This window comes from Cydia amplana, chromosome Z, assembly GCF_948474715.1.
Source record: "Cydia amplana chromosome Z, ilCydAmpl1.1, whole genome shotgun sequence".
Lineage (NCBI taxonomy): Eukaryota > Metazoa > Arthropoda > Insecta > Lepidoptera > Tortricidae > Cydia > Cydia amplana.
Genome location: NC_086096.1, coordinates 28,364,973 through 28,386,156, shown reverse-complemented (window position 1 = coordinate 28,386,156; position 21,184 = coordinate 28,364,973). Strand labels below are relative to the sequence as shown.

Sequence of the window (21,184 nt, the reverse complement as noted above, 5' to 3'; positions counted from 1 at the left end):
CAAAATTATACATATTTACACCAGGCAGGATTAAAACTTTAGGTTCCGAATATGGTAAGTTATTTAATTAGCGTTTTATTTTTGTGTAAAACGCTGTCATTAAACAACTGTACCGATATTCGGAACCTAAAGTAATATATTGAGACGTGTTTGTTATCGCCTGGTGGTGGGAAGACGCCAAGCCAATGTGATTATATTATGTATATGTAATATTATTATATTAGGAGTGTTTAATTAATTATCTAGTACACCCTTTATTTTAACCACTTTTAACACCTGTGAGGAGAGAGGTATTTAGTAAAGCATACAATTTTATATACCATTACATTATGATACTAACTTTACATTTTATATACGTATTTAATGTAGGTACTTATAAATTTTCAACGAAAATAAGTGAGTCACCACAAGGGTGCTATAGTACTTAATTATATGTATGTGAAACTATGTAAAAGAAGATAAGTCAGTCTACTCTTCAGGGAGCATACAACATCTGTGATATGGAGTGATGTAATTCAAATATGAAAAGATAAAAATCATAAAGTACTCGAGTAGTTTTTATTTATAACTCCCAATTATTGACAAATTTGATAATAATTATCTAGTAAGGTAAGCAGTTGCAGGATATAACAAGGACAAGACCTTTCTTATTTCCAGAATCCCTCAGGATCAAGTAGACGAACATTTTAAATATTCGTTATATCACTATCACTACCCACAAAGTTAATATTGGGTAGGTACTTAATAAAATGTCATAGGGAATACTTTTAATGATTTTACTTAATTCTTTTAATGATTGTGAGCCAGTGTGAGCTATATACTTGGTTATAGCTATAAAATGCATTTAATCGTTTGTACGCTTTACTAACGCGAACGCGAGCTAATGGACCTAAACAAACCTTACTTAAAATTGTGAAGGTTACTTTGAGAGCTTAAGCCATATCATAATACTCATGTGGGCACTAGTTACGACGCTTTTTGGTGCTCTTGGCGTTCAAATGGTTAATGTAGAATTGCCACAGAGCTTTATCAATGATATTTGTATAGGTGCAGCTCATTCTGCTTATATTCATGTTTAGCTATCATCAAGTGACCTTAATTGTACTCATTATTGTCTATATATGCAGTATGAGTAGTTTACCTCATCTGGTGCCTACTAGTAGACATAAACTTTATTGTTTCTGAACGCTAAAGTGGCTTAATTTATGTAAACCATTCATAGACATAGCTTAATTCTGAATATTCAGTCTTCTCTTTCCAGATTAAGAATAAGGTACTTAATTCGAAACCTTAGCTCATCGCATATGTGTTTTTAACCAAAATGAAAATTTGTATTTAATTTGTGATTTTACATTATTTGCAATAACTGTGCGGAACCATGGGGTCCCCGACCTTTTTCCGGGCACCCGTGGGCCCAAAGCCAACAGCGCAGATGCCGTTTAAGAGGAACCTATTTTATCCAATGCTAGGGTCAACACTTTGTCGAATCTATTTGATATTTATGTATATTTATCCTCCTTATAACCTAAGGGTAGGTAATTGTAACTTTTTGATATCAAATATACGCAGAATTGTCAATTATTTTGTATTCTGAAATGCATATAATATTACTGGATTTGGGCCAGTGTGCTTTTGTATACTATATCTCTGGCCTACTATATAGGCTAGTCTATTAACATCCCGCCCCCTGGAAGGCAGTATACAGACTTCTTAGATATATTCACGGTAGTGCTAAGAGTGTGGACCTGGTTTTCCGACACTTGACTGCATGAGATTATTTTTCAGGTCTCGAGCAAGAAGGGTGCCTAGATAGGTTGAGGTCCTCAACTTGTGGATTTGGTAGGAGCAAGACACAGACGGGGTGTAAATTAGTTAATCCACCATGTTTCAAGAGATTCATGTGCATTGATGCCTTCAGGTTACACTGTAGAGACAGACTAACACTTTGGCAGAGTTTTGCTAACATAGAATAAATGATTGCATTTGTTTGGTTGTACAATTACATGTTCCACACCAAAAACATAATTATTTATATATTTCGATCTATTTTTGAAAGGTTTGCGTTTCAAAATAGCTTCGCCTTTTCGCAAGGCGTGTTCCTGTTCCCCTATTTTATTGTGCAAAGCGAACAGTATCACAATGCTATAATTTTGTATAAATTGAGAACTAGAGGGTCATGCCCTAGACGTGACCGCCCAGAAACTGTGCTAGAACCGTTCGTGCAAACCATTCAGTCACTATTTTTAAAAACCTTTTGTAGTGGGTACATTCCACGGTCTTAAATTTATTAAACGTGTAGATAGTATCAAACTATGACTAGTCATGATAAGTGAAATAAGTGATAACAGTATCTGGTCCGTGCATAGAAGCACTTGCCCTTGAGGTTAGGGCATGGGTAGTTTATTATAAACTTAATCCGTGCATAGGAGCACTTACGATACAGGTGGTTTAAAACTTCCAGGGTCACAATACAGACACAAGGGTGTAAAATACATAATTCATAAACGCCCGTTAGGCCAGTTTTGTATATTTTATTTCAAACATGCTTGTGCAGCACCGCCAGCACATGATAATTTTCCTAATATACCATGGCAGTCAGGGATATAATAATTATGTAAAAAGGTAGGTAACCTTGGTCATGTCGTGTACATAGGTAGGTACTCGTAAACATGTTAACTGAAAGACAAGTGCTCTCCAGCCAAACATAATTTATGCAACTGTGAGCTGCTCTTACATTGGGATCATATGTATTTATTTCTAGTCTGCCATATTGTAGCAGGCCTAGACTTCAAAGGTTTTTAGATATTTATAGGGCCGTTAAACGGACCCTTTGTACACCTTGAGCAGGCTGTTTGTTTCACACCATGGGTAATATATATTGTAAACATAGCTTATTTCAGAATGGAATCGTAAGCTCTGTCGTGTCGTGAGCTTACCGAGCCTGATTTAATTAGAGTCCACAGATTATATGGACCTTGGAGAATTGACCACTCCTTATTCTAATTATCAATATTCTGCCTGGGCTTATAGTCGAAATTAGGTGACTAAATCTCTTAGTATTATCTATGCCACCCAAGTTATGAGGCTTAGCGTCTCCAGACCACAATTTTATATTAGGGTGCAAAGATTTTTTCATCTTTAAAATAAAAATGAGTCGAGATAGGCCTGGAATCTTAGGTTTTTATTTTACCTATTATAATTTTAGAAATGTTATGTAAATGGAAAGCAGTTTTCACTTTTACCACAGTTAATTAGCCCAATTTTGGGTTAAGCCAATAGGGTGTTCGGGACCCTTGAAATAGATTGGTAAACAAAAATGAAAACTCTAATAACGAAGCCTTGCCTATTTCGACTGATTTTTACCCAAAACATTATTTTAAACCATTTTTACTTTCTCTAAAAAGAGATATTTACAACTTAATCTTTGTAATATTTTTGTGATTGTGGTCTACTCGCACGCCTGTGTTATGACCATATCATTTATATTTCTGTGAATATGTCTGACATGCCTTGCGCAGGCTTACATAGGTTATAATATCATCATCAATAACTTGACGTCACTTTGTGAACGAATCAAAGATTCTTTTGGCACACCTTACGCAGGTGGAAACATGGCAGCCTTGCGCAGGCTTACATAGGTACATAATATATTGGTTTCATTACAAATAACTTGACGTTAGTTTGTGAACGAATAAAAGATTCTCTTAGGCGCACCTTAGCAGGTGGAACCATAACAGACGTAAGTTTAAGAATAAGTATCATTCAAATCAAATACCCTGAGTTTATGGGTAATATTCCCTAAGTTGCGGGTTTCTTGCTCGACAAGGTGAAAGGCTTTACGCCGGCTTTAACAGGCACTTTTAGAAAGTGTCATTCACGGTGACGCGCAGATTTGCCAAAACTAAACTTTAACTCTACAGTAAAAAGAATTTATTGCGAAGCGAAATGAAATTCATAACAAAGCAAATCATACAGAAAGCTCATCCACCTCAGGCTTCGTCAAATTAACTCTACAGTTAACTAATATAATTTGACAATATGAACCAAACCATGCGTCTTCGTCAATGAATCAATCTAAAGATTCCCGTATCGTTAATGCCCTTCCATGTCACAGGCTTCCGATTTTATTTGAAACGTTTAATTTAAGTGTACTATTTATGTAGGTAGGTAAGTAGGCTTAAGAATTGACCCTCTTGTATGTAGTTACGTATAGAATTAATAATCAAGTTATTCAAATTCAAAATAACACAAGCACATATAGCACCTACATGCAAGAGTTCTTTTCCTTAACCTTTTAAGCTGTAAGTACCTGCTAAGTTATATATTTAAGTAGGTACCTACCTACATAAATCAAAGATCTAGTGGGAGAGATATAAGTTGGTAGATACAGAGTGAAATACTTCACGAATTCGCATGTCATTCTTGCGCAGAGCCATGCTAATCTCTCTCTATGTCTAGTCAGATTTAAGTTTATGTACTGCCGAAGTACTCACTTTCCACAAAAATAAATGCAATGTTTGCGATGTAGGTTTGTTCGTTACCTTGTGTCCCTTAGAGCGGAAATAGAAGCCCCGCGAAGCGGAGCTTCGTCGACTCCTATTCGGGTACACGTTATTTATCAGCAAGTTTATTACCAAAAAATTAATTTTGCAATATTATATTAACCCGGAACGGGATAAAAAGATAAATTGCTGATAGATACTTGGACAGATAAAAAACCTACACGTCTATAAGCTTCTACCTTAATACGTAGGTTCTACGTAACACGTATTAACTATCCGATCCATTCGTATTCGAAAACACAAATCACTTGAAGGGTATACCTCCACACATCACCATTTAAGTATTATATAATTTCAACCGTTATTATACACACACAAAGATTTAAACTAACAAGACTCGGAAGAGACTTAATAAAATTAAATTATAATGGTGACACGTGCACGCTTTACCAGCTCGATGTGTTTTCTACCATGTGTTTTAGTATTTTCATTGGCATAGCCACGGTGCGCGCAGGCAGCCTTTGAAAATACTTGCACATCACTATTCCGGATCATTTTTATTTGCTAGATAGTTTAACGGACAGCTAAATTTAAATATTTATTTCGAACGGCAAAAGCCGTTAGAAACTGTTTTTCAATATAGTCAGCTAAACTGGGGTACAAATTCAAAAACTCACCAGCAGTTTAGCTTCACGACCTTCCAGATGGAAAAACAGCAAGCCAATGACTACGTAATTTGCGTTTGTTTGTAACTGTCAAAATTGTCAAACGCAACTGCCTGAAGTGGTGGGGGTGTGGGAGAGAGATGGACGTATATGCTAGAAAAGGACAATACGACTAACTACAGTGTTGCCACTCTCAATATATTACTTTAGGTTCCGAATATCGGTACAGTTGTTTAATGCACAATATGATATCATCACCACATTTGACAGCGCTGACTAGACGCCGACGGTTAAAAGTTAGTGTGTAGGTCTGTGTATATTTATGTAGGCGAGTGTGGGATGGCCTTTTTGTTGTTAATTTTCATAGTAAGGGATATGGCGGCAATGTTATGATTTATTATTCAAAATGTCGAACACTGGTAAAAGTTAAAACCTATAAGCAAGATGTCTATAAACAAATGCTCCAATCTTGGTAATATTTGAATTTAAAAGAAAACAAGTTTGTTTCATTTACCAAGGAAAGAGTAAATAGTTCGTAACATTGGGCCTCGACGACCGGTACTAATAACGGAGTCAACTAACGTCATTGGAGTATGTGCACTATGCGACACCGCTTTGTACCATCTGGCAATGGGCCCTAGCTATTTATCTAGTAACTCTGTTGATAAAAAACAATTTGATTTCTAAGACTATGATTTTTCTTTCTTAATATTTGCATTTCTAAAATCATTATTAGTCAAAGTAATAGGACGGGACGTCCAAGTTTTGTAGTGTTTCGTGATCGAAGATTACAGGAGATACTAGTAAGTGTCATAATACTGTGCGGATGATTATTAAGTGTAAAAATTACTAAGGGAAACCGTTATAAAAGGTTTATAAATTTCGGTTTGCCGCCCGAGGGGATAATTCATACACAAACCCGAAAGATAGTGGAGCCTAATTTCTGACTGTACGACTGTATTCCGGTGCCGACGTAGTTATCGGAAATATTAAAATTGTAGGGTACAGAAAAGACCAATGTTACATCGTAGGTACTTCTCTCCTCTTCGATTATATTGAAATTTGGATTCTTAAATACCGGAAAGCTATATATATATTTTTATGTAGTGTTCGGTGGTGGTATATTCCGGTGAGTCTTTCTGAATAAGTTACCTGTATTCATCAGAATGTTTGGTCTTAGTGGTATTTCAGTTTTGGAAATGCCAACGTGTGACTATAAAAAAGTGAAAGTATGTATGTATATTCCATCGAGGTTGACTAACCAAGCTAGGTACATAATATTTGGCTCATAATATATGGATATAAATCCGTCCGAAAAAACCTCTCGTTAAAACAATATCGATCAAGAAATTACATACACAGCATCATACATATTACAGCATCATAGATAAGATAATTCATGTTGTAATAATTTACTGAACGAAGCCAGTCGCCAGCGACATTTGCTAATGTTTAACAGTAATCGCAAACAGATGTAGATAACGTATACTCTCTCTAAAGCATCTGATTTAACTCTGCTTGCTTTAGCCGTATATCTTTGCACAGGGAGCTAAGGTAAGGCGATATTTGTATTGACTTAGCGTGTACAGCAGTTTTATGCCCCTATTAGCAGGCTGCTTTTGGCTTTGTTGGAAGTTCTTCTTCTGTTCGGACTTCATTAGTCGCTTTTACACTTTACCGTGATCGCCCACGGTCACGGCACGTTCTACCTTCACGACAAGGCAGGGGAGTTCACCTAAATAAGTAGATGCCGTCACTTTTAAATTACCGTGGGTGGTAGTTGACGTCCACGATTTGCCTTCAACATCCATGTCAACTAAAACCGTGTGCCGTTGCCGTTTACGTCTACGGTAAAGTATTCAAGCGACAACAAAGCTTGGAATAGATAATCAAGAATTATAGAATCTTGATCCGTAGGTACCTACTTTGGTAGATAGGTACATCCCGCCTTGTAAGGCAAAAATCGGAGGCAATATTACCTTTAGATTGACATTTTACTCTACCACCTTAATTATGACTATTGTTTGTTTTTAACCTAAACTAACCAAACAAAAACTGATATGTATAAACCAAACCTAATACATACTGCCTCTTTTTATTTTTGAGACCATAATACCAGACCTACCTAATACTTGACGCATTAAAATAAGTAGCAGCGTCGACTATGACTTTATCTCTTGTAGATTAGCAATTTTAAACTTATTATGATATGATGGTTGTGTGCAGGCGATAGGTCACGTCTCGGGAGGGCACGTGAACCCCGCGGTAACGGCGGGTCTAGCGTCGGTGGGCCGCGTGAAACCGGCGCGCGCGGTGCTGTATGTGATCGCGCAGTGCGCGGGCGCCGCCGCCGGCTCCGGCCTGCTGAAGGCGCTCACGCCGGAGCGCGCCGCCGGCAAGCTCGGAGTCACCGCCCTCGGCAACGACGTTACTCCGCTTCAGGGCTTCGGCATCGAGTTCTTCCTAGGTTTCATACTCGTCTTCGTTGTATGTGGAGTAAGTACTCGTAGTTATATGTTATTTATAAATTGTATTTAAGGCAGTGTTCCAGACATCACCAATCTGTGACAACCCAAAGTCAACTTGGTTCACAGAGGTCATGCCAGGATTAACAACCAATGTCAAAATAATCTACTTACCTCTGTTAATTGAAATGCATAGACTAGGAATCCTCTAGACTGAGTTTAGACCAATTATTTCATGAAACCGATGCTGCCAAAAATACGGGAGTGCGGGGAGACGAGGTGAGCGAATCCCGTGCCGTGATTGGTCCGTTCAAAGACACGGACCAATCACGCCACGGGATTGACTTGAAGATGGAGTAAATCTACCGTATGAGTGGCAGAGGGGGTAGCGTTACTATGCTCAGTCTAGACTCTAGAGGATGTCTTGTCTGTGTTGAAATGTCATCATTTCATCAACTGTGCCTGCGAATTGCGAATAGGCATTGGCTTTATTTTGTTAATTGATTTTCATAATCGATACAATTATAAATTTTCGTTAGCAATGTTATGACCTTTTCATTCATTTTAAATAGACTTAATCGTCGACATAATGGTTTTTTCTACTCAATTTATTTATCATTAGTCACCATCAATTAGTCACGAACACGGATTATATATAGATGCTTACTGCAGTCATAATAGGTAGGTATTACGACCTCCAAACTTGTAGCATATTTATTTATTACCTCATGTATTTTATTGCTGTTTACTAAATTCTAAAACTTTGGAAACTAAAAACAAAGGACATTAAGAAGGTAAAAGCATACATAGTAAATGGACGTAAAATGTCGTCGATATGGTATGTAGGTAGGTACAGTCAGCATCAATAGTAGCGGATGAAACAACGCGCCTAAAGTATCTGCCACCCTAGAATACTGTTCCAAATAGAAATAGGTACCTACCTATATATCTATAGTTCTAATTCAGTAGTAGGAATCTGTTACAGTCTAATTGTGCTACATATATAGACATTTTTTTTTGTTAAGCTGTTAAGACTCTAAGATAACAGTCTGAGAATGACTTTTGACGTGTAGTTTGATCCGCTGTTTTTGATGCTGACTGTATCTAAAGTGATTAAAGGATGACTCACGCTAGACCGGGCCGGGCCCGGGCCGAGGCGTCTGACACGTCATTTTCTTTGGCTTCTGATCGGTGATAACGTGGTACTTTCTATAGAAAACGAAGCGACGGAAGCTCCGGCCCGGCCCCGGCCCGGTCTAGCATAAGTCATACTTAAAGCATCAACTGTGTAGAGTTAAATGCCGTCACATTAATTTATATTAAAAATCCACAACCACATTACCGGCTCAATGACAAAACGTTATCTACCAGCAGGTAATTATTCAATGTCGAATCCTCGCGCCTGCGGGCTACGTGCCTTTTAAAATGGCACCTAATGATTATAATGATATAATAACGTCGACGTCATGCCATGCCATGAGTGCTTTGCCTATTCAATATGTTTTATAAAAACACCAACGTGGGCCGCGGGCACGCTTGAGTTATTCACTAACATATAAATTATTACAACTGTATTAGGTAGTTATAGGTAGGCACTAAAGGGATTCGGGAAAAAATACCCAGCTGACCTTCAAAACCTTAACAGTCGAGTCACGTACAAATTTGAATTTGTTTTTTTATTCCTATTAATTAAGAACTTGGGATCCTCAGACACCAAGGATCCAGTGGGTCATAATATTTTATGCGTATTTGCCAGTAGTGCCTACTTATTATATTTGGGAAGTTCTTTCGATGCCTCATAATCCCGAAATGGTTGTGTCAGTGAATATCAAATGTGGTTAATATATGTATATATTAAATCTACGTAAGGTAGATCTATTTACCTACAATACAAGTGCGAAAAATAGGAATTTCGCAACGAGTGGCGAATTTTAAAACAACCGAAGGGAGTGTTTTAAATCGACACAAGTTGCGAATTACCTAATATTCGCACGTGTATCCTACAACGTTTTACAATACCTAACATATGGCCTTTTAAATTTTTGACATAGTTACGTAATGTGCCTATTATAGCCCCCGGTGTCGTAATGTAGCACCAGATGTACTGTTAAGTTTTTTATTATAGTTCAAAATAAAATTATAAACATGACATTAGCGGTCGGATATGGGGATCAAACATTCAAAACCATACGTGGATATAGTATAATTTGAGAACGTTAGACGTAGGCCATTTTAACCTTTTAACCGCCATAGAATACGTCATCGAGCGTGCTCTTGTCGCCGGGGGGTACGAAGTTACACGAAGATTTGTCTTATCAGCATACCTCGCAACCGAGCTAGCAAATCTGTAGCAGTTGTACGTCAGGGTTATCACTACTACGCATAAACTAAAGTACTTACAAAAAATATTTTTTCTTTGTTTTCAAACACACCAATATTTTCAAGCAATGAAAATTCCATGTTAATATTTGAAAGAAATGCGAAAAAAAACGTGATTTTATAAACAAAATAACAGATACCTACATTGAAACGCATCTAATATTGACATTGATTTGTTAATTTATATTATTTGACAGTAAATTAAACCGAGTTATATCGGAAGAGGGTCAACAGGGTTCTCGATCAATTTTATTAATCTTACATACAATAAAGTTAAAGCAAAATGGTTCATCATAATCGCCAACCCTGACACAAAACTGTCATTTGCTACGGTTTTGCTAGCTCCGTTGCGGGGTATGCTTATCAGACAGCGGCGAAATGAGCCCGATTTTGTATGTCTTATATATCAGTCTACGGCGGTTAAAACTGTTAAAAGGTTAATAGCCTAGTGAATAAATGGCGACAAATTCGACAGAATCCTTAGAGAGGATCACTACTCTATAGGATGTCAAGAAAATATCAGCAGCCTCATTAGTCATTCCTTGGCGTTCTCGTCGTCGCGTGATTGACTACGATATTTTTCGCTTGTCGGACTATAGGTATACATAAAAGTAAGTCAGAATCTGCATAATCAATAAATATCACAGTTTTTTTTAATCCACTTGGACGTAGCTACATAAACAACATAGCTAATACCGATTATCGACTCATTAGAGCCCGTTCCGTCTCCCCTGGGCCCTAGCCAAGATGACAATCGTTGATAGAAAACGCGAATCGAAACTTAAATAATGTATGGGAATTATCACGTGACTTTTCGTAGCCACTGTCATCCCGGTACTTATTTTTTTTTCTTTTCGTTTGTCGATGTACGATTATCATCTAGGCCCCATGGCCTTTCTCCTCAGCGAATCCATTGCATTTGCCCCTTATTATTTAAACGGGGTTTCTTGGACACATATTTACATGTCTCTGTTTGGCCCGATAGTTGACTGGTAGGGAATGCCATTAGGCATTAAGTCCGACATTTGTACATAATTTTTATGTTTTGTGCAATAAAGTTTAAATAAATAAATATTTACTGTATGTGTATTGATTGATACAAGTTCTAGGTAGGTACTAATAGGTTACATTACAATCCTGTTCCGGAAATTGATCTACTGAACTAAACTTGCCAATTTACTTGGAAGCCGCACTAGCTGAATCATTCGATAAAATGTATTATTACAAAGAACTATCTAGCAGATAAATGAGTCATTATATAAAAACCGCAAAGAATATCAATGATACGGCGTTGATTACTACTACCTACTTAATCAATGGCGTCAGTTAATAGTAGTTGTACCTATGATTAGTACAGTATCAAAGATAAAGATAACAACACTGGCGCGAACCGCGGCCTTTAGGTATATGGATATATTTATGTATACATATTATGTATACACAAGTAATCAGTATATTCGCTTTGACATAAATGAGACGATTATAAGTGAATCTTCGTGTTCAGGTGTGCGATCCGAACAAACCGGACGGCAAGCCGACGGCGCCGCTGGCGATCGGCCTCACCGTGACGCTGGGCCACCTGCTGGCCGTCGACTACACCGGCTCCGCCATGAACCCCGCGCGCTCCTTCGGCTCCGCGCTCGTCGCCAACGACTGGGCCAACCACTGGGTAAGATAACACAAAACCAACAGAATACCCCGGTGACGGTCGGCCTCACCGTGACGCTGGGCCACCTGCTGGCCGTCGACTACAACGGCTCCGCCATGAACCCCGCGCGCTCCTTCGGCTCCGCGCTCGTCGCCAACGACTGGGCCAACCACTGGGTAAGATAACACAAAACCAACAGAATACCCCGGTGACGGTCGGCCTCACGGTGATGCTGGCTCACCAATCTCGGTGACTAACTACAGAACAGCCACAAGAGCGATTACGTTTCCTGATATGTGATATACGTATAGAACCAGCGACGATATTGACAATAACTTTTTTGACTTCCAGGTGTACTGGGCCGGGCCTGTGGCGGGCGGGGTCGCGGCCGCGCTGCTGTACGTGCACGGCTTCTCCGCGCCGCCCGTGGACTCCGCGCCGCCGCGGTACCGCCCCGTCGCTGCCGATGAAAAGGAGGTACCTATCAACTTTTAATTTTGCCACAGTGTGAAGTTTAATTATTTTATTAGAAGACTCCCAACTGAACGCCTAGCGTCTAACGACCTTCGCCAAGGAAGAGTTTTGACCGAAGGTGTCAAGTTCCAGCGGTTCCGCGGCCGGCTCCCTCACACCGCAAGGTTGTGGAATGCATCCCAGCCATAATGTGTTAGAATTTCAAGTTGTATTTTGTAATAATATAGAATTAATAAATATAAATATTTCGAGAGCCCAACAGCAGATATAAAACTTTGGTACATAGATATATCTACAAAGATACCAGTAGAGTTCATTTTACATGTTATGTGCAAAGAACATACATACACTTAATCTATATATATATAAACGTGAAAGACCTGACTGACTGACTTAAATCAACGCACAGCCCAAACCGCTGGGACTAGAAAGTCCAAATTTGGCAAGTAGGTTTCTTATAAGGTCTAGGGGTCCACTAAGAAAGGATTTTTCAAAATTCACAAAAAAAAAACAAAATTAAAAAAACTCTCCTGCGCGTGCGAAGCTGCGGGCAAAAGCTAGTATTATTATAAATGTATTACCCATTATTTTGAAGGGGCTACATTTCCAAGTATTGCAATTAGGGAAAGTAAATTAGAATAACCTGCGTGACATCGGTCGACCTACCCAGGTTAAATGTAATGTAATAAATGGCTAATAACATAAATTGGAGTCGTTAGAAGAAGCCATTGGCGTGAATATCAAATAACCATCGGGCGTGAACTACAGAGCTACGAGGCCAGGGCCGCGGCGCTCCTCGGGGCACACCCTCGCTTTCCAATACTTTATTACCACCGTAGTAGCTTTTCAAATCAACATAAACACTCATAAACTTGCCAGTAGGTATAAGTAATAATACAGTCAATTGTTTATTCTACTCGTAGGTATCCCCATACAATTTCAATCTATTTTTAGCTCACTCAAGAGCATTGAAAACGTGGCACTTTGTATTGCAATTTCCACTAAGCATCTTAACAAGTACAGGCAATCGTAGTATTTTTAACTCTACACTAGTTCTTTAATTAGCACACAGTGCAGCCAACCCAGCTTTATGGGTACATAAGGCGTTAAAGGCATAAGTATAAAGGGTAGTTGGATTCATCTCTAAACATTAATCTGTTAATGTGGGAGTTGCTGGGTGGTTTTTATTACAATTATCAATTTTTTTTACCTTAACTAGAAAATAAAGGCTTCAAATAAGTTCTTATTTGTCAAAAGTTACAGCTTTGTTGGAAGCGTTTAAACAGTCACCAAGAATACATTGAGACGATTCTGTCAAATTCAAACTTGTCGCTGGTTTTTATAATAACTACTACTTACAATAAAATTAAGCTGAATCAAAAGTCAGATACCTAATGGATCTATGGGTAATATAACTTCCAAGATTTGTCTCGCAAAAACATATTACGGCAAATCACATCAATTAAAAACAATACACTCTTTTTTTGGGGCAGTCGTGTAAAAAATAAATAGTAGGTATCAAGTTTTTTAAATGTTTTAGTAGGGATGATGACACATGTTGAATTTTATAACAAAATCTAGTAAAATAGATAGCAAACGAGCAATTTATCACAATAATGTGGATATTAAAATAAAATATTGAAAAATTACAAAATTACAGAACCTGAAAGTTTCAAATTTTAAGTTTTTTTTAACTTCCAAAAACGATAACAGTAAGGGTACCATTCGATTCCTTACATTTCATCCAAAAAAATATTGTATAGCAACTATATACATAAACGCAATATTTCACCGACAAAAACGCAATTTTCTTGTTTTGTCCATACTAAGATGGGCGATGACGTCACGGCCTCTGGCCGTTTTGTATAGGGCGTTTCGCGAGTGAAGTGCGACTGTCGGACTTTGACTACAATTTCTGACTTTTGTGTTACTTTAATGCAATGGGTCCGATATAGACATTTGATCCTAAAAACAAACCCGATCGATCGAAAATTAGTCATGTAGCCTGTTCCACATTGTATATTTTGTGTATGAATAACGGAATGACTTGTATTGCAAGCGCGCTGGACGCCTGCCCGCCGCCACCACAGCCGCTGCCACTGCTTGGACAGTGGAGCAGAGCGTAAGTCCGCGTGTCTATAGGCCTTTAGAGGCAAGACCGCACTTGCACTATTTAACCTTTTGGACGCCAATAACCGATATTTCCGCACCGTAGGTTCAACGCCAAAGACCGATTAATCAGTCACAGACCACAGAGCAACATCGACCTACGTGCATATACATAAAAGTTCAACTTCAGTTTTGACACTTCAATGATGTGGCGTCTGAGTGACAGCTTTTGTGTTTGACACGGCGTCGAAAAGGTTAAGACATTGCACCAAACCGACTGTCAACGTCATTGAAATGCTTTGCATGAAAAAAATAGTTCTCTTTGACATTCCAGCTACCGTCGCGGTATTTAACGTTAACCAATTTGTTAATTGTGCGTGGTTAAGGTTCGTCTATTTACATCTCATGAAAGCTACATATTGTAATACAAGCTAATATCTCTTTCTGAAAGAACTTCAGTGGGCCCTTTTATAAAACTACCTACTTGACAACTTACAATTTTACAACCGTAATGACGACAGTTTTTTGTCAGCTTTTGTTAAAAAGGGACTTCCACTTGTATTACAAGTTACAAGCTTTTGAGAAACGGGCCCCAGCTCGTATTACAAGTTACAAGTTTTCATGAAATTGGCTTTTCTAGCAGGAATTTTTTTTTTTGGTTCTATACAAGCTGTTGATCCTCAATAGGAATGGGATCGATTGGCATCAAAAAAAAGTTTGTCAAAAATGACCTTTTTCTCGCAACCTGAATGTTTTTTCCAAAATCTGTAAAAGCCAATCTTCATTAATTTGAAATCGAGGGAAGGTCTTCTAAGACCCTTTTCTCGTAGCAGCACGGGATCTGGTAGCTGCCCTCACTGACCCAAAAAGAAAATCCATCCTGTATAACGTCCGCCGCCAGCAGCCAACGGCAATCTTTCAAAATATATTGAACGACAAACTCTAGTTGTACTGCATTCGTTTTAATTTAGAAACAAATATTTGTACACAAGTTTAAAATAACAAGTCTTCATTGAAGATCCACTTAGGCATGCACTATCTAGAAAGGAGCCTAGGCCTCAACAAAGCGTTTCAATAATGTTTGTGTTATGTGCAGCTGAAGCGGCTAGACGGCGGCAAAACGGAGGAGCTTGCCTGAAGCCGCGAGTCGCTCGCGCGGCCCCGCCCGCCGCGCGCGCGCCCCGCGCTCGGCGTCGGCGTCACCGTCCCCAGCGTGACACAACCCTACTACCGACACCAATATTGAAGCCTACTGCTCTACCCGCAGACATGTAGCTGACTAGACCACGCGCAAGTGTGCTACGCGTGCCAAATAATGTTCTATACGTCAACATTGCACAGATTCGGAATAAATTGAACTATGGTTCTAAACGTTTCAGAAGTTAATAAAGAATTTTTACTCAATCCTGGTAGTTTTTTCTGGGCGTGTTCTCGAATTAGTTAGTGTCTCTTGATTCGAATTATAATCTCAACACAAAATAATAAAAATGCAAATCGTTGCTCACGTCCATATATTACACTAAAATTGACACGTTTAGTTAGTGGATATGTGCGACGTCTATTTAGTTATATGTCTGTGTATTAACCCAATGAGATAAAGCGATACTCGCACACAACGAAAATACTTTGATTTACACCGCTACAACACTGTCTTTAGCATTTTTCCAAGTTCACATTAACATATAAAAACTATTAAAGTAAGTAATTTTTATATTTACAATTTGTAATCTCTAATCGCCCACAAAGCAATCAGGACACGATTTTGAAATATTCAAAATTGGTAGAAGGGATGACCTATTTGGGCGGCTAGAGAGTAGAAATAATTTGAATCAAAGTGTGTTTGTCTTCCAAGTCACCTCAAAACTCGTTAAGCTCTATATCTGCGGAGCTCTAACTTGCACATATATCTACCTACACGTAATTAGCATAGGTACAACCTTCCACGAATTGATTTAGTTAAATTCGGATTCCCTTTCAATGTACTCATTATTCAATAGTATGAAAAATTTAACAATACGTACTCACTATTTACGTAGCTAAAGTTATCTATTTGTATGCTAAAGTGATAATGAAATATTAAATTGTTCTATTTTAATGCTACTACCTCTATTAGCACTTACTAATAGATATAAAACAATTTCCCAGTGGACATTATAATGGTGCTTGCTAGTAGAGGTCGCGGTGAACGTTAATATAAAATTAACCATATATTTGATATATTTTACGTAATCAACTTTGTACCGAGGATGGGAATCTTCTGATACAGTATGAAGTGAATCAAAAGTTTCCTTCTAATATAAAGTAATAAATGCACGTGTAGTTATTAAGTTATCATCTATTTTTATATTATAATATTATATTCCTTCCGTGTATGTCTAAATTGTATAACATTACAGTACGATAAATGTATATACCTATATACCTAAGTATTGAACAGATGATTTTTGCATTGTGAAATATTTTAAATACCTATACTTATCATTATAATATTCGAGATTACTCAGTGTCGTCTGTACTTATTGTACCAACGCTGCATGTGTTCAGGTTCCGGGATATTTATCTCTTAGCCTTTTGAGTCTTTTGACCGCCACGTCGATTTTATATAACACACAATAGTAAACTTTATTAGAATGTATTAAAGTTAATTTTATTCTGTAACCTTTATCGGTTATAGCCGGCGGTCAAAGGGTAGGTTCAACTCACTAGAATTTCTGTGAAATTCCTTCCCGCCTAGTGAAGTTTTATCCGTCAATTTTATACGTGTGTATCAGTTTAACAGTGATGTCTGTAGAAAATATTTTGAATAAAATAACTATATTTTACCGATCCTGTAGTTTAATTATATTAGTCTAATTTAAAAAAAATACAAGATACTGCTTGGGTTGCAAAGAGGGAATTTAAAAAATTAAAATATTATTTGATATGCAAATTTCCTATTGCACGCACCTGTTTTCCTTATTTTATCTTTTATTAATATTAAACTCACGGATACACCGCAAGTTTGTATTGTAGGTATGCCTAATAAGGCACCAAAGAAGCTTCTTTATTTTTTTGTAGTATATTCTATGGTACTAGAGTAAAATTTTAACCCATTCACACATATAAGTGTGAAATTTTGAAGGCGTGTTCTTAGTTTTTATAATTTATATGGTTAAAAAAAAACTCAGTTGATGACCAATCAAGCTAAACATAGCATTGTGGTTGATGGGCAGGATATACAATATGTTGACAAGTACGTTTACTTGGGCCAGATAGCATCCTTCGAGAACAGGCGGTCTATCGAAATCGATAGACGTATCGAGAACGCCTGGAAGAGCTTCTGGTCCATGAAAGCGCTAATGAAGGGCGACCTTCCCTTGTGTCTCAAGCGCAAACTCCTTGACATGTGCATCCTGCCCATTCTAACCTACGGTGCACAAACTTGGTCATTAACTGAGGCTCTAAAATGGAAACTCAAGGTTTGCCAGCGTGCGATGGAGCGTAGTATATTAGGTGTTCGCAGAACTGATCGGATCAGAAACAAGGAACTACGCTCCAGAACTGGAGTTGTAGATGTAGGCGTCAAGACCGCTAAGCTTAAGTGCGACTGGGCTGGACATGTCTGCCGCATGCACCCAGAAAGGTGGGCCAAAATGGTTACTGAGTGGGACCCACGGAACACAATAGACGGTGCAGGCCGGAGTTCAGGCAGACCGAAAAGGAGATGGCGGGACGACTTGGACGCATTCTACCCCAAATGGTGGGAAAATGCCGATGACAGGGTCGAGTGGAGAAAACGAGGGGAGGCCTTTGCCCAGCAGTGGGACACCAAAATAGGCTAGAGAAAAAAAAATATGGTTATGTAAAGGGTGACTAAATTATAGGAATATTTATGTATAAATGCATATTTTATTAAATAGGATCAACATGCGTTTATAAAATTACTAAACACAGTTTAATAACATATTCCGCTAAAACCTTGCCGTGAACAATTTCGTACTGATAGCAATTAATATCATATAGAATTCAAGTGACTGTAACTGATTCATAGTAAATCGCTAACAGAGTAACACAAAATATACTTAATAAATTCTCGTTCTAATGTATTGTATTGTAAGGGACTAATTTTAAATACCTATAATATGTCGCACTCTTAAAAATAGTATAAAATAAATTATGACCTTGGTCCTGTATCACTTAGGTACTTGACGTTTTAGGGGCGTCCATTAATTACGTGAGGGCTTCGGGGTTTCATGCCGAATCTCACTACATCTCAGGAGTTTTGTCAAAAAGTTTAAAGATCTCACGATCTCAGATGAGATTAGGGTGGGAGGGAAGGGGTCGAAACAAATCTCACGACGTCTCACCAGCGGGGAAGAGGGGTCAAATAATACCACAAAAACCCCTAACGTAATTAATGGCCGCCCCGTTATAGTCCCCAAAAATTAAACGAATTACTAAATATTTTCTGAGTAAACATAGAGTTGGCACATAACTAAAATATAAATGAATAAACAAACATTAAAATAAGTGTTCTTTGAGATACATTTTACATCAACAAACTAGCTATAATACCTACTTAATAATTACAATATAAACCTAGAAAAGCCAATAGTACCTAACAGGGATGTTGCGGATGCAGATTTTTTGACATCCGCGGATGCGGATGCGGATGCGGATATTTAAAGGCTCACATCCGCGGATGCGGATGCGGATGCGGATGTCAAGGTTAGGTACTTAGAAAATGTCAAATATTACATTTTTAGTATTTTTTTATTTAAAAAAAACGAAACGTTTAGTATTTGAGAAAGAATATACCTAGTTGCGTTATATTTAATAAACAGTAACTTGGCCGACTTTTCTGGATCTAGACGATTTCGTTATAGTTAATGACGAAATCACCTAGCACTTACGCCGCCGCTAAGACGTTCCTGTACCCACTTGTTCGACATCCGCATCCGCATAAGCTCCGCATCGATTTTATGCGGATGCGGATGCGGATGTTGAAAATAATGCGGAAGTTCCGCGGTTGCGGATGCGGATGTTCGCAACATCCCTGGTACCTAATACTTAAGTACTCTCAATTGGATAATGATTGATTACTAAATTCAGTTATCCACCATACATGTGATGTCCACTAAAGCAAATGGGTCCAACACATTAAAAAAAACGGTCTCTTCTGTGGACAATACAATAAAAGTTAACGACCTGGTACATAAATATCCCGTTTTTCTTTAGTCTCAAGTACTGAAAAAATGTATACCGCCTGTAAAGGTACCACGTAAAAATTAGCTTTAGATTCCTTTAACTTTGCGACGTCTACAGGAAAGACGCGAACGAGTTTGCTATAAAACGTGTATGACCCAAATAAGCGTGAACTGATTTTTTAACCATATACATTACTACACATACACACATACATTATTTACGTGGATTGATGTTCAATCTACATATATAGGTACTAACCCTTTACCAGGCTGACAGTTCAAAAATGACAAACTCAACCGAATGTCAGTCTTACTCAATTGGAAATCCCTTAGCCTGTTACGTAAAGGGTTAAACTATTTCTTCATTATAAAAGAGTATATAAATTATAAACTAGTGACTTAATTCTTAATGCCTAAGATGGCGAACTTTTAAGAGTATTAGAAGTTAAGGCACAAAATATAATTGCCAGGATTGGCTGATTGTTGTTATTATCTACTCATTTCCCAGATTCGTACATTTCGGCAGTTGTAACTTTAACCCTTAGTGCATATGATATATTATACAATCCTAATGTTACCTTTATCGAGATGTGATAATTGAGATAAGTATATACAGGATGGCTAATTAACTTAGAGGAGAAAAACATGGGTCAGGATGTCACGTATATTGTTGCGAGATCATTTTCTACTGTTGGTAAAGACTGTACTCGTATAGCACAATCTCCTTTTTTTAAATTATCCTAAAGCAGCTTAAAACAATAATTTGAATAACTAAAACCATACTTTTATAACTACCACGGGACTTAATCGCGTAAGACTTACGCAATTGAAATCAGAAAACATAAAAATTTCAATCAGAATGAGGGACAGGGGATTTCGTCTTCGTGGAATCCAGTGATTAGCAAATGTAAGGGTGAAAAAACATCCCATCTCATACCATCGGATGTCGTGAGTGTTGTGTGTAGGCAAAGTGACAACCCTAGCGTACAAGTGAATAATCAAGATCAAGTGCGGGTAGTTCGCAAAACCCGCGCAGCAAGAAGATGTTGATACAATTCCTCGCCAATCTGCATATGACCACGAACGTAACGTCACGTTCGAAACGTCAGGTCATAAATAAACGTAAGTCTTACGCGATTAAGTCCCGTGGTAGTTATAAAAGTATGAGTGAGAATCGTGTTAGTTTAGATCAATATAACTAAAACCAACCTGGTTTATTTTATTTGTAATAATTTACGTACTTATACACTGTATTTACCTTCCCAACAGTTCTAGAGTTGAACCAAGAAAAGGCTGCAACGATTTTAATAGCACAGGCAGTGCAAGTGTTATTTTAAACGTCAAACTTCTATCAAATTATGACGTATAATTGACACTTGCACTGCGTGTACTATCAAAATCGTTGCAGACTTCTCTTGGTCTAACTCTACGAGTATATTCTACCTTTCTGACTCGCAATGCTACTGAGTAGGTATTTACATTTTTGCTATACATTTGATTAAAAAAAAAAAAATACTTTATATTTCAAAAGAAATGAATCACAATTTTTTTCACCACACCAACGCGAAGAAAATATTAACTATAAGATATCAAACAAAATCAAACCAAATCAAATCCAAATGATATTATTAAATATTTATCATTCAAAATTATCATTTGAAAGTCAATTCAACCAGCAAACATACGAAAACATACTCGAAATATGCATTTGATACTTTTCCTCACATGTGAATAAAATGCTACTTTGGTATCGGTT

At 37.8% G+C, this 21,184-nt stretch overlaps 1 protein-coding gene, 1 long non-coding RNA gene and 1 other non-coding gene across 3 annotated transcripts in view; 2 read left to right on the top strand and 1 right to left on the bottom strand.

The window, feature by feature from the left end:
- The window catches only part of LOC134661438 (aquaporin AQPcic), a 42,489-nt gene extending 27,033 nt beyond the window's left edge, over window positions 1-15,456 (top strand). The window contains exons 4-7 of the mRNA XM_063517532.1: window positions 7,394-7,663; window positions 11,516-11,680; window positions 12,011-12,136; window positions 15,339-15,456. Of these exons, the coding sequence (XP_063373602.1) occupies window positions 7,394-7,663; window positions 11,516-11,680; window positions 12,011-12,136; window positions 15,339-15,380 (603 nt within the window). The 3' untranslated portion in view covers window positions 15,381-15,456. The remainder of the gene's footprint in view (window positions 1-7,393; window positions 7,664-11,515; window positions 11,681-12,010; window positions 12,137-15,338) is intronic.
- The window catches only part of LOC134661441 (uncharacterized), a 380,476-nt gene that overhangs the window by 24,684 nt on the left and 334,608 nt on the right, over window positions 1-21,184 (top strand). The window lies entirely within an intron of this gene.
- LOC134661963 (U6 spliceosomal RNA) lies at window positions 4,386-4,489 on the bottom strand. Its single transcript, XR_010098008.1, has one exon. It is a non-coding gene; the product is annotated as a U6 spliceosomal RNA (small nuclear RNA).